At 43.6% G+C, this 13,396-nt stretch overlaps 1 protein-coding gene across 1 annotated transcript in view; it reads left to right on the top strand.

The window, feature by feature from the left end:
• Positions 1–1,142: 1,142 nt before the first annotated feature.
• C1QL3 (complement C1q like 3) overlaps positions 1,143–13,396 on the top strand; it is a 67,487-nt gene continuing 55,233 nt past the window's right edge. Inside the window, exon 1 of the mRNA XM_073581885.1 lies at positions 1,143–2,671. Coding sequence (XP_073437986.1) covers positions 2,078–2,671 — 594 coding nt within the window. The 5' untranslated portion in view covers positions 1,143–2,077. The remainder of the gene's footprint in view (positions 2,672–13,396) is intronic.

Below are 13,396 nucleotides of genomic sequence, written 5' to 3' on the forward strand. Positions count from 1 at the left end.
TCTTGATGACACTGTGCACGGTAGACACAGGAACATTCAGGTCTTTGGAGATGGACTTGTAGCCTTGAGATTGCTCATGCTTCCTCACAATTTGGTTTCTCAAGTCCTCAGACAGTTCTTTGGTCTTCTTTCTTTTCTCCATGCTCAATGTGGTACACACAAGGACACAGGACAGAGGTTGAGTCAACTTTATTCCATGTCAACTGGCTGCAAGTGTGATTTAGTTATTGCCAACACCTGTTAGGTGCCACAGGTAAGTTACAGGTGCTGTTAATTACACAAATTAGAGAAGCATCACATGATTTTTTGAACAGTGCCAATACTTTTGTCCACCCTCTTTTTTATGTTTGGTGTGGAATTATATCCAATTTGGCTTTAGGACAATTCTTTTTGTGCTTTTTCATTTAAGACAAATTAAATGAAGATAATAATACCAAAGAATTTGTGTTTGCAATCATTTTCAGGAAGAAACTGAGTATTATCTGACAGAATTGCAGGGGTGTCAATACTTTTGGCCACAACTGTAGACTCCCTCTAGTGGTGGCTGTCGGGTTTAGCTGGGCGTATTCTGTTTAGGTCATTGGGCTTACAGATTTAAGAAGGTGAAACGTCACTACCTGATGTTAGCAATTTAACTAAAATTTTAGAACTTGGTATACTTTCCAAAGGAAAACTTAGTTTCTACAGATATTCAAGGCAATATCCTCTAAATGATAATAATAATAATCACTGACATTTTGCAAAAATATCCCCATGTTAATAGCAGACATGTGCAATAGATGGATAGATAGATGATAGATAGATAATAGATAGATGATAGATAGATAATAGATAGATAGATAATAGATAGATGATAGATAATAGATTGATAGACAGATAATAGATTGATAGATGATAGATAAATAGAGATAGATAGATGATAGATAGCTAGATAGATAGATAGATAGATACAGTAGATAAATAGATGATAGATAGATAGATAGATACAGTAGATAGATAATAGATGATAGATAGATAGATAGATAGATAGATAGATAGATAGATAGATAGAGAGATAATGCTGCCCCCTCCAGTGGTGCAGACTCTGCAGCCTTCCTCTGCTCTGTGCCTGCTTCTCCCTGGGCTGTGACTGCTCTGTGTGAATGGAGCTCTACATGCCAGCCCTGCTTTCCTTCTTCCATGATGCCAGCAGATATGAGGGAAGCAGATCTCCCTGGATCTGGGCACAGGGGCTGCCGGGCTTTTGATCTACAGGTGTCGGCTCCCAGCTCTGGGCTCAGTGTGAATGGGAGGATCGCAGGGAAGCCCTGTGCTGGGCTGGGAGGCAGGGATCTGCTCCATGCTGGAGTGGGCGATCAGCTCTGGTACCACCCTCACCATCAATCTGCAGGAGATCCCCCTCCAGCTCACAGCAGCTGCGGTCACCTCCACCCTCCACAACTACCACAAAGAGCAGCAGGAAAGTTCCTGACAACTGGCAGAGTTTGCAGAAGAGGGGAAAGTCAATGACAATTAGGGATGTGAGGAGCTGGGAGGCGCAGAGCTGTGAAGACTACACGTGGGCTTCTGGTCCTGGGAGGTGGGAGAGGTCTCACCATTGCCTTGGATGCTTACATCAGCTCCTTTCCCCATTCTTCTGTGAGGGATGAGACATTGCTGAACAGAGTGCATTAACTCTAATTAGGATTTAGACCACCTAGGGAGGAGGGAGACGAGAAGAGAAGAGACTGCTCTGGTCGGAAGCCCCTTGAGACTACACAGAGGAGAGACCACAAAGTTGGACAAGAGAAGTGGAGTCGTGGTGGCCAGCGCCAGAGCTGAGGAGGTCCAGTGCCAGGAGGCAGAGGAGGTTCAGCACCTTGGAGAGCTCCTAGGTTCAGGACCATCATAGGCACAGGCTGGTGGTCCTCACTTGACTTCCTTGGTCACTTCTTTTGGTCCATCTTATTTTTTACTTATTGTTGGTGCCCAGAAAGGCTTCAAGATTTCGTCGAAAAGCAGGCAGGAGGAACGGCCAGCTCTGAGCCGGCTGGTGGCCAGGAAGCGGCTGGTGGCCGCAGGAGCCCTGGGGGTGGTCATGGTGCTGCTGCTGGTCATCCTTATCCCGGTTCTTGTGAACTCAGCTGGCACATCAGCCCACTACGAGATGCTGGGCACCTGCCGCATGGTCTGCGACCCCTATGGCACCAAACCCCCCAGTACTGCTACTGCAGAGACGGTGCGGGAACATAGCCTTCTTCAGTCCTTACCCACCTTCATACAAGGACCTAAAGGGGAATCTGGGCGACCAGGAAAGGCTGGTCCTAGAGGACCTCCGGGAGAACCAGGACCTCCTGGACCAATGGGACCTCCTGGAGAAAAAGGGGAGCCGGGGAGACCTGGTCTTCCAGGACCTCCTGGAGCTCCAGGGCTTAATGCTGCAGGTGCTATTAGCGCTGCCACCTACACCACTGTACCTAAGATTGCTTTCTATGCTGGGCTCAAGAGGCAGCATGAGGGGTATGAGCTGCTTAAGTTTGACGATGTAGTCACCAACTTGGGCAACCATTACGACCCGACTACAGGCAAATTCACCTGCTCCATCCCTGGCATTTATTTCTTCACCTACCATGTCCTGATGAGAGGTGGAGATGGCACCAGCATGTGGGCAGATCTCTGCAAGAACAACCAGGTGAGCAAGGAGAACCTTTGGGTGGGATTTAGCTCTTTCTAAAGATCAGGGGGATAGTTTGCAATATATATATATATATATATATATATATATATATATATATATATATATACAATAGATCTATTTATGTTTTGGCAATAACCAGTTATGGAACCTCAGGGTCACTCACCTGATAGTAACACGTTAGATTTTAGGTGGTCCATCTCTGGTTTGAGGTCATACTGTGGTCTCCTACCTGTCGCAAAACTACAAGGCTCTGCATGCTCTGACTTTTGGAATCTGTTGTAGTTTTGCAAGAGATAGAAAACCAAGGATTGGAGACCACTGCTCTACTCCAGGGTATGACTTGAACTTCCATTCACTACTACTATCTCCATTGAGATTCATTGCTTCAGTTATTACCACTTCTTTAGTCCCTTATTCTGATTGACGATGGGTCAGGAGGAGTAGTGTAGGTTATTCCTAAATGTCTCTTCCAGAAGAAACTGACCTAGAAATAATCACTAGTTCTGCTTTGTGTTTGCAATGTTCAATGCTTCCTTATAGCCCTGAGGGAAAATACAAAATGTTATCCGACAATTAAAGTCTTTAATCTGTAAGCTTAGGAGTAAGTGCAGGAAACAGGTCAAAGGTATATAATGTAACCTGTGAATATACAGCACCAATGAAAGCAATGTCTGCAGCAAAGTCTTCTCCATCAATGAAAGTCATTCATTTATACATTTAGGAGTAAGCAAAGAAAGCAGGTCAAATGTATAGAAAGGAAAACAGACAGAAGGAATATCTGCAGCAAAAATCTTCTCCGACGATTACAGTCTTTAGTTTGTTTAGAAGCCACTGCAGGAAAAAAGTCTCATGGATGTAATGTAACCTCTCAAGGAAGAGGAGAAACTCAAGCAGCACTTGAAATCATTCATAAAAAAAAGAATTAGCAGGGATAAGTGCCTCTAAGTTTGAGAAGTTTTGGTGATATCACTATGTGTTATAGGACCACTGAGCAATAAAAGGGTTAAGTAACAAAGTCAGCTCTGCTGTATCTGTGTCTATGGCATTATCAAGTGGATCCGATGGAGATAGGTGTTCAGCCTGTGACATAACCGAGGCTTAGAGGGATTGATCCATATTCACTTTTGCCATAATGAGCTTTATATAATAGACCTAATTATCAGGTTATATCATTATTTGTATCTGGGTCTTTATATAACTTGCTGTTGTTTCATGAGACATTGTCCACAAAGACATTTTTTTATTACCATGTTCTGGCATCATTCTAAAAATGTTTTTTTTTCCAATTGAAGTCATTGTGACAATGATATTTGGGGTCATGAATTCTTATCTAATGAAGAATAACTTCTGCATGGGATTTATATGTCCTACACCAATTTCAGGACCATAATTGGCTTTTATATCAGTGTTTTTTCCACTACAACCCTCGACATACCCCAACTGCTGCAGGTAATGAGTGCATATCTGACCAGAGGTAACTTCACCTTAGAGCTTGCATGTTCTCCAGGATTCTTATGATCAATGGTTCTTCATCTGTGATGAGACAATAACACCCAACATGCCCTGATATCTTTTAGCTATAGATCCCAATCCTATAGTCTGCTAGTATCACTTTAGTAATTCTAATTCTACAGTCTTCTGCGATTTTTAGGTGGTTTATAATAACTTGATTGTTAAAAGTCATAGTGTAGAGCAATGATCCCATCCTGCAGATCTGCAAATGTGGTGGAAGTAAAACTCCTACTACAGCTGTTGGGAGTTGTAGTGTTCCAAATGTTAGAGGTTGAATTTTTTTTATGAGCCCATAGAGAACAACTGGAGCAAGTACATTCTCTGTACAGCTCTACAGACCAAGTCAGCACCTGTTTGCTCTTAGGGTATGTGCACACGTTGCGGATTTGGCTGCAGATTTTTCAGCGCAGATTTTGCTAAACCTGCAGATAAAATGACCTGCGTTTTACCTGCAGATTTAGTGCAGATTTTCTGCAGATTTTGTGCAGATTTCACCTGCGTTTTTACACCTGCGGATTCCTATAATGGAAGAGGTGTAAAAACGCTGCGGATTCCGCTCAAAGAATTGACATGCTCTGGAAAATAAGCCGCAGCAAATCTGCGCTGAATTTTCCGCAGCATGTGCACCGCAGATTTGGTTTTCCATAGGTTAACATGGTACTGTACACCGCATGGAAAACTGCTGCGGATCTGCAGGACCAAATCTGCAACGTGTGCACATACTCTAAGGCATTTACTCCAAAAAGTAAAGGAGTTAAAATAAGGTTTTAAGACATCCCACAAGCTCAGTAGCACTTTTCTGGGACTTGTTAACTTCACAGTTTCTAAGAGAATAGTACAAGTGTCGAGCAATGTTGCAGTAACCAAAGATTCTTGGCTTATTGTTTAACGTTTTTGAAAAAGTTACAAAATACTTTATGAAAAAGAGTTAAGATGGGTGAAATCATCTGTAAATGGGCTCTTCTGTCTTTGAGGTCACCTTGTTTTGGGTAAGTAATTCCATGTTAGAAGATTGATCTCTGCTATCTGCTATGTCTGCCGCCCATTTATAAGCTCCCTTTAGCTTCTTCAGAAGAGACAGAAGGGCAATTTGTCTCCCTGAGAGGTGGAATAGTCAGACAAATTGATATTGTGTTTTAACAGTAAAAATGGAATTTCACTAGACCTGAGACATGAAGCGGATAAGTATCCTGCGCACATTGGGCTCTGCTTCATCTACACTTAGCACAAGGACCTCTGCTCAGAACCTGGACATTGGCTGATGCACTTAGCCCTAATTTCTTATCCCCCTCCTTTTTAGACACTTAAAAGGGGCCAGGATCATTGGTGAGGGTGATGTTCCTGGAGAGCAGGTGGTCTCTGGGGACTTCCTATCCTTTCACTCCCTTCACCCTGCAGTTACCATTTCCTGGGTCCTCTGTCAGTGTGAGATGAGGGGGGGGGGGGGGAGGGATGTTGGGGTGAGGGTCAAGTCTGACTTTTTATGTTTTGAGTTGAATAGATTTTTTCACTATATGATATAATGCCTGGTATCACAGAACTATATCCTAATGTTATGTCACCTCACAGGACACCCCAGAATCCAGCAAATAACTAATTCCCCTCTGCTATTCATATCCCGAGCACATGTAGGAGTTACCTGTAACTTTATTCCTATGTCTAGCTACACACAAACATAGCAGAGCCGGATTTGTTAAGGTATGAGTTTTTAATTGGACATCAAAGTATTATTTGTTCTTTTTTAGTGATTGCTGGTAATTCTAGTAACTATCCTAACTCAGCTGGTTTATAAGAGAATTTCTATCATATCTATACAATAATCTTTATTTTTATATAGCGCTAACATATTCTGCAGCACTTCACAATTTGCACACATTATCATCACTGTCCCCAATGGGGCTCACACTTTAGATTCCCTATCAGTATGTCTTTGGAATGTGGGAGGAAACTAGAGTACCCAGAGGAAACCCACGCAAACACAGGGAGAACATACAAACTCCTTGCAGTTGTTGCAAGACTCCAGCGCTGCAAGGCTGCGGTGCTAACCACTGAGCCACCGTACTGCCCAGATGAAATATCTATCATCTGTCTATTATCTGTCTATTTATATATCATACCATATGGTATTATTTATGGTGTTCCATAAGTGTACAATAGAATAATTTCGTGAACTTAAATATCCCGGCTGCTCCTCTCCTATGATGCCCGGCTGCTCCTCTGTACGGGCCCGGCTGCTCCTCTTCTGTGCTTCCTGGTTTCTCCTTTTCTGTATGGCCCAGCTTCTCCTCTCCTGTAATGTGTAATGACCGTCTTCTCTCTTGTACAGCCCGGTTGCTTCTCTCCTGTAATGCCTGGTTTATCCTCTCTTGTACGGCCTGGCTACTCCTCTCCTGTACTTCCCGGCTGCTCCTTTCCTGCACTGCCCGGCTACTCCACTCCTGTACTGCCCCGGCTGCTCCTATCCTGTACTGTCCCGGCTTCTCCTCTCCTGTACTGCCCAGCTGCTCCTCTCCTGTACGGCCCGGCTGCTCTACTCTTGTACGGCCCGGTTGCTCCTCTCCTGTACTGCCTGGCTGCACTCTCCTGTACTGCCTGGCTGCTCCTCTCCTGTACGGCCTGGCTGCTCCTCTCATGTACTGCCCGGCTACTCCTCTCCTGCACTACCTGACTGCTCCTCTCCTGTATGGCCCGGCTGCTCCTCTCCTGTACTGCCCGGCTGCTCCTCTCCTGTACTGCCCGGCTGCTCCTCTCCTGTACTGCCTGGCTGCTTCTCTCCTGTACTGCCCGGCTGCTCCTCTCCTGTACTGCCCGGCTGCTCCTCTCCTGTACTGCCCGGCTGCTCCTCTCCTGTACTGCCTGACTGCTCCTCTCCTGTACTGCCTGACTGCTCCTCTTCTGTATGGCCCGGCTGCTCCTCTCCTGTACTGCCCGGATGCTCCTCTCCTGTACTGCCCGGATGCTCCTCTCCTGTACTGCCTGGCTGCCCCTCTCCTGTACTGCCTGGCTGCTCCTCTCCTGTACTGCCTGGCCGCCCCTCTCTGTACCTGCTGTGTCAGTATTGTTTGCTCGCAGTTAATGAGTGTGTGCAGTGATAGCAGCAATATTACACTCCTGGTAATATTCATGATGAACAATCCCCAGCGTGCAGAGGCCTCGTCTGTGTGGGAGAAATGTCTTACAAGTATATTGTGTAATACGATATTAGATAAGGAGACACTCACTAATTAAATACTGACAGAGAATAGAAATATTTGTAAATCTATCCTCCATCAATGTCAGATTTATCTATTAGAGATGAGCCAATAAAATCTCCGGACCCTGGTCACAAGCCGCGCCGGCATTGGTGGCTTCTCTTTGCTTAGCCGGCCTCTAGTGATGTCATGTGCGCTATGCCGTAACAGTGACGTCATACCAGGCCTAGTAATCAAAAGAGGGGCCGGGTATACCAGCAGATATCTATCAATAATCTATCTATTTATCTATCTATCTATCTATCTATCTGTCTATCCATCCATCTATATATTACTTAGCTATTATCTATCTATCTATCGACTATCTACAGTGTTGTGCAAATTAATTGGGACAAAGCATTTTTTTAAGTAAAATCATAAATTGGTTACCAGTCAGTGATTCAAACCAGTTTTAACTGCTTTGAACAGGTGTGAGTGCCTGCCTGTCTGTCTATCTATCTATCTATCTATCTATCTATCTATCTATCTATCTAGCTAATCTAGCTATATATATTATTTATCTATTATCTGTCTAATTTATCATCTATCCAATCTATCTTCTATCTATCTCATAGAATCATAGAATGTTAGCACTGGAAGGGATCGCCTTGGTCATCTGGTCCTACTCCCTGCTCAATGCAGGATTCACTAAACTAAACCATCTCAGACAGATGTCTGTCCAGCCTCTGATTGAATTTAAATTTCAAAAACTGACCATCACATCCAAGCATAAACATAGTGTGAACAGGTGCTTTAAGTCTAAGGCTATGTGCACACGTTGCGGATTCCGCTGCGGTTTTTTCCGCGTGGAAACGCAGGTAAAACCGCAGGTAAAGTGACCTGCGGTTTTGCTGCGTTTTGGCCTGCGGTTTTGCCCTGCGGTTTCACACCTCTACTATGTTAAAGGTGTGAAACCGCTGCGGAAACCGCATAAACATTTGACATGCTGCGGAAAAAAAACCGCAGCAAAACCGAGCGGAAAAAAACGCAGCGTGAGCACAGCGGTTTTGAAAACCCATAGGCTAACATGGTAAAGTACCATGTCTGCGGAACTGCTGCGATTCCGCAGGGCCAAAACCGCAGCGGAACCACAGCAAAAACCGCAGCGTATGCACATGGCCTAAGGAGAGGATTTACATAGATTCCCATTCAGATGAAGACTGCAGTCTAAGTGAGGATTGGCATTAGGTTAGGGTCCTGGAAAACGAGAAACGCCTTACAGTGGCTTCCAGGTACACATAAATTGGCCATTTTATGCTCTAAGCTTTCTCAATTTTTCATATTTCTAATGCAGTAATGCAATTCATATTTCATATTTCATGTTTGCATGTTATGGCGCTGCAGTGTGCTTCATTTTTTTTGTTTGAATGTACATGAGTTGGTGACTCTAGGTTAAGCACCTGTTCACACTGTTTATACTTGGATGTGACTGAGCGCTCCACCTGTTAGCCGCAGGTGTTTTTAATCAAAGCAGGGTCACCAACCCTCCACAGAGATATAGACTTCAGTCTAAAGGCCCCGTCTCACATAGCGAGATCACTAGCGAGATTGCTGATGCGTCACCAATTTTGTGACGCAACAGCGATCTCGCTACATGTGACACATAGCGGCGACCGCCCCCCCTCTGGATATCGCTGATCATGCTCGAATGCCCTGGGTCATTTTTCCATCGTTGGCGTCCCGCTGACCAGCGCACATCGCTGTGTTTGACGCTGACGAGTGACCTCGTTGGTGACGCAGAACTCAGGGACGCAGGCGGGAGTCGTTCAGAACAGTTGCTGTGTGACAGCGCACCAATGTGGCTGGTGGCCACACAATAATTGGCCATTCTGTTCCCTATATACCTCAGTGGTAGAAGTCTAGTGTATAATGGCTGCAATGCCGTTTACACTTCACATTTACAATGTTTGCCTCCATCCCTGTGAAATGTCCGCCTGCTGACCAATTTCTTTTTCTTACCACACAGATTCATAGAGTTTCATGGAAATAGACGCATCCGTGAAAATCATGGATCCGAGTGTGGGACTCAGAGCAGGTCCTAATCTGATTATTATTATTATTATTATTATTATGCATTTATATAGCGCCATTTATTCCATGGCGCTTTACATGTGAAAAGGAGAAATATAGACAAGTATAATAAACATGTGTAAGACAAGGGACACACAAGTACATAAGGAGAGGGGACCCTGCCCGCGAGGGCTCACAGTCTACAGGGATGGGTGAGGATACAGTAGGAGAGGGTAGTGCAGGTCATGCTGTGGTTCAGTAGACCGAGGATCATTGCAGGCTGTAGGCTTGTCGGAACAGGTGGGTCTTCAGGTTCTTCTTGAAGGTTTCCGTTGATGGTGAGAGTCTGATGTGTTGCGGCAGAGGGTTCCAGAGTATGGGGGAAGCACGGGAGAAGTCTTGTATGCGGTTGTGGGAAGAAGAGATAAGGGGGGAGTAGAGAAGGAGATCTTGATATGATCGAAGGTTGCGTGCGGGTAGGTACCTAGAGACCATGTCACAGATGTATGGAGGAGACAGGTTGTGGATGGCTTTGTATGTCATGGTTAGGGTTTTGAATTGGAGCCTCTGGGCGATAGGAAGCCAGTGAAGGGCCTGGCATGGGGGGAGGCTGGGGAATAGCGGGGAGACAGGTGGATTAGTCGGGCAGCAGAGTGTAGGATGGACTGGAGCGGAGCCAGAGTGCTAGATCTGATCTGTGTTTCCGGATCAGACACCGCCATATAAGTCAATGGAGGAAACATGGAGGCAAATCTGAAGGCTTAGCTTTTCATATATTGCTTTTATTAAGATTCTATGTAGTGGGGAGGAGGTGGGAGGAGCTAGAGGCAGAGCTCCTCCCCTCTGCATAGAATCATATCAGCACCAACTGCCATCTTCTATCTCAGTAATGTAATAATCTGTCTTCATTGAATACACATTTTACCTGTGGACTGACAATTTTGAGACTGAATAAAGAGTCCAGGAGGAGAAAGAAGTGAATTTCTCTGATGAGATATATTACAAAGTGTCTTATTTTCATGTGGACTGTTGATTTCTGAAATAAAGATGTAAACGGCGGTCTCTCTTTAAATCCTTATTAATAAGCAATGTAAAGGTCTCTTAGCCGGTTCCCCCTACATGGTCCCTACAGATGTAACAGACCTGAGTTTGTCATTTCCAGGAGCTTTTTTAATCACTTAGCTAATTTAATTATTTTTACGTTTTGTTAAAGTTGGTTTGCTGTGATGCCGGTGACACATGTACCATATTTAATGAAATATTATACACTATGTAGCACATGTTACACAAACGCAAGAAAAATAATAATAAAAAATTCCAAAACAGCACAAAAGCTATGAAAAATGTCCCCCATATGGTTCGTGTCATTAGTATCATAACTCAGCAGATTTCTCTAAAGACCTATGTAAAACCACAAATAATACATTCCAATCTGATGAACTGCACTAAATGACAAACTCATGAGTGCTACAAACTGGGATTGTTCTACGTAAAGGGAATCTGTCAGCAGGTTTGTGTTATGTAATCTGACAGCAGCATAATGTAGGGGCAGAAACCCTAATTCCAGCGATGTGTCGCTTACGGGACTGCTTGGTGCAGTTTTGATAGGATCCCCATTTTCTCTGCTGTAGATGTAGCAGAGCTCCAAATGTTGAGCTGTGTATAACCCCGCCCACATCACCGATTGGCCGTTTTGTGTGTACACTATGCATCGTCAGCAAGCTACCAATCAGTGATGGGGGTGGAGTTGTATAAGTTAGCTTGACTTTCCTGCATGTGACACCTAGTCCTGCAGTGATAATCTCCTGCTGATAAAACACTCATTGCTGCACACAGCCTAATAATTGACACATAGCTAGAATCAGGCTCTCTGTCCCTACATAATACTGCTCTCAGATTAAATATCAAAAACCTGCAGACAGATTCCCTTTAACATACCCAGCACTCGTACACTAAATAAACTCAGCACTGCTACATCTGTAAAATTCAGAACTCTCATAATAGATCAATTCTGCACCACCTCATCTGACAAACTCAGGATTCCTTCACCAGGCAACTCCAGCTCTGCTACTTCTTTATAGAAAGAGGCAATGACAGAATTAGGAATGCTTCTCTGTACATTACCGTATGTCGCCGCATTGTAGAATAAGTAAGATAGAAGTAATCAAGAATAATAATAATATCGCTATGTATCAACATATGGTAACGCCACGTTCCACCGCTCCCTACAGAGAAGCCGGCTCATTGGTTCCCAGTGGGTTGTAGACGGAACCCGGAGAAAACCTGACGTCAGACTTCATATAATGTTATATGTTGTCATCTCTAGAATAATGTTCTTCCCCTTACACCATGTTTTTGCCATGTAAATGAATCTTAGTGTTATGCCATAGATACAGAACATAGAAAAAGAATCCTTGCTGTAAGGCGTCGCTATGTTGAATAATGGTCGCTGTATAGAGCAATTGCTGCTATGTAGAATAATAAGTGTCGCTAAATGTTGCTATGAGGAATAATAATCACTAGATGTTGTCAATACGTAGAATAATCCTTTGTGTTATTCCGTATACTTTATTGCTATAGAGAATAGTTGCAGTTTTGTTGCTATGTAAAATGATAATTGCTGTTATATGCCGTCGCCATATAGAATAGCAATCATCACTATATATCGTCGCTAGGTAGAATAATAATCGTTGCTATATGTCGTTGCTATGTATAATAATAATAATCGTTGTTGCTAAATGACTTCACTAAGTAGAATGATAATTGTTGCTATGTCGTTGCTATGTAGAATAATAACCATTGCTATTTGTCATTGCTAGGTAGAATTACGTATGTGTCGTAGCTATGAGGAGCAGTAATCGGTTGAGATCTTGGGGAAATTGGAGACAGATGATCACTTTGATCTTCTTGTCATGTTCTGGGCAATATTTGCAATGTGGCAGGGGTAATATCTGCTGTACAGGGCCACAGCCATTAAGAAATCCTGCTGCTATGGAGGTAGTTGTATGTTAGTACAATGTTAGGTAGGTGATGTGTCACATCCACATGATGCCAGCACCTAAGGTTTCCCCGCAGAGTATTGCCCCATCACATTGCGTCCGCCGCGGCTTGTCTCCTTCCCATAGTGCATCCTGGTGTTGTCTCTTCCCCCCCAAGCCAGCAGTCTACATGGTGTAAAAAAAAAGTATTTATCAGAACAGGCCGGCTTCTTCCATCGCTATGTTGTCCCGTTGCTGTTTGTTGTGCTGTTGCTGTTTGTTGTCCCGTTGCTGTTTGTTGTCCCTTTGCTGCTTGTTGTGCTGTTGCTGTTTGTTGTGCTGTTGCTGTTTGTTGTGCTGTTGTCTCTAGGTGCCCATTGTAGGTGGTTTCACTGTGGAAAGGGGCCAGCATTGGCTCTCCGACCAGTCTGTGGCTACAGAGCCCCATATACTGCAAGATGTGGTACATTATATATATATATATTTATCTTTATAAATATGCACATCTGTGTTTCCATCAGAGCCGCTGGCATCAAGGGCAAAGAGATAGTCCTGCACCTGGCAACCAAGTTATATAAATATTAATGTGATCTGGTGGATACAAGCGACTTTGTAGTCAGCGCCGCGACCGAGATCTCAGACCTTAGATGATACTTGTATTAGTGGGAATAGATACACGTAGATCACAGCTACGGGCTGGAATGTTAAATATGTACAGTAGACTTATAGCATCTTTTATGTGCTCTACCTTTCTTTTTTCATTTCACACCTAACAATTCAAGATATTTAGTGTATCATGAAAAAATAAAAATAAGTAAGTGCAATAAATAAATTAAAAAATGGCTATTGATTACATAAAGATTCATGTTAAGTGTATTTAAAAAAAATGTTGGTGATTTGTTTTTTTTTATATATATGACCATTTACAGGATAGACATAAAAATACATAAAATCTTGCATTTTTCACATTGACCACTGAGCCTTTAAAT

The sequence above is a fragment of the Dendrobates tinctorius genome, unplaced genomic scaffold (genome assembly GCF_039654945.1).
Source record: "Dendrobates tinctorius isolate UK_male_01 unplaced genomic scaffold, ASM3965494v1 ptg000070l, whole genome shotgun sequence".
NCBI classification, from domain to species: domain Eukaryota; kingdom Metazoa; phylum Chordata; class Amphibia; order Anura; family Dendrobatidae; genus Dendrobates; species Dendrobates tinctorius.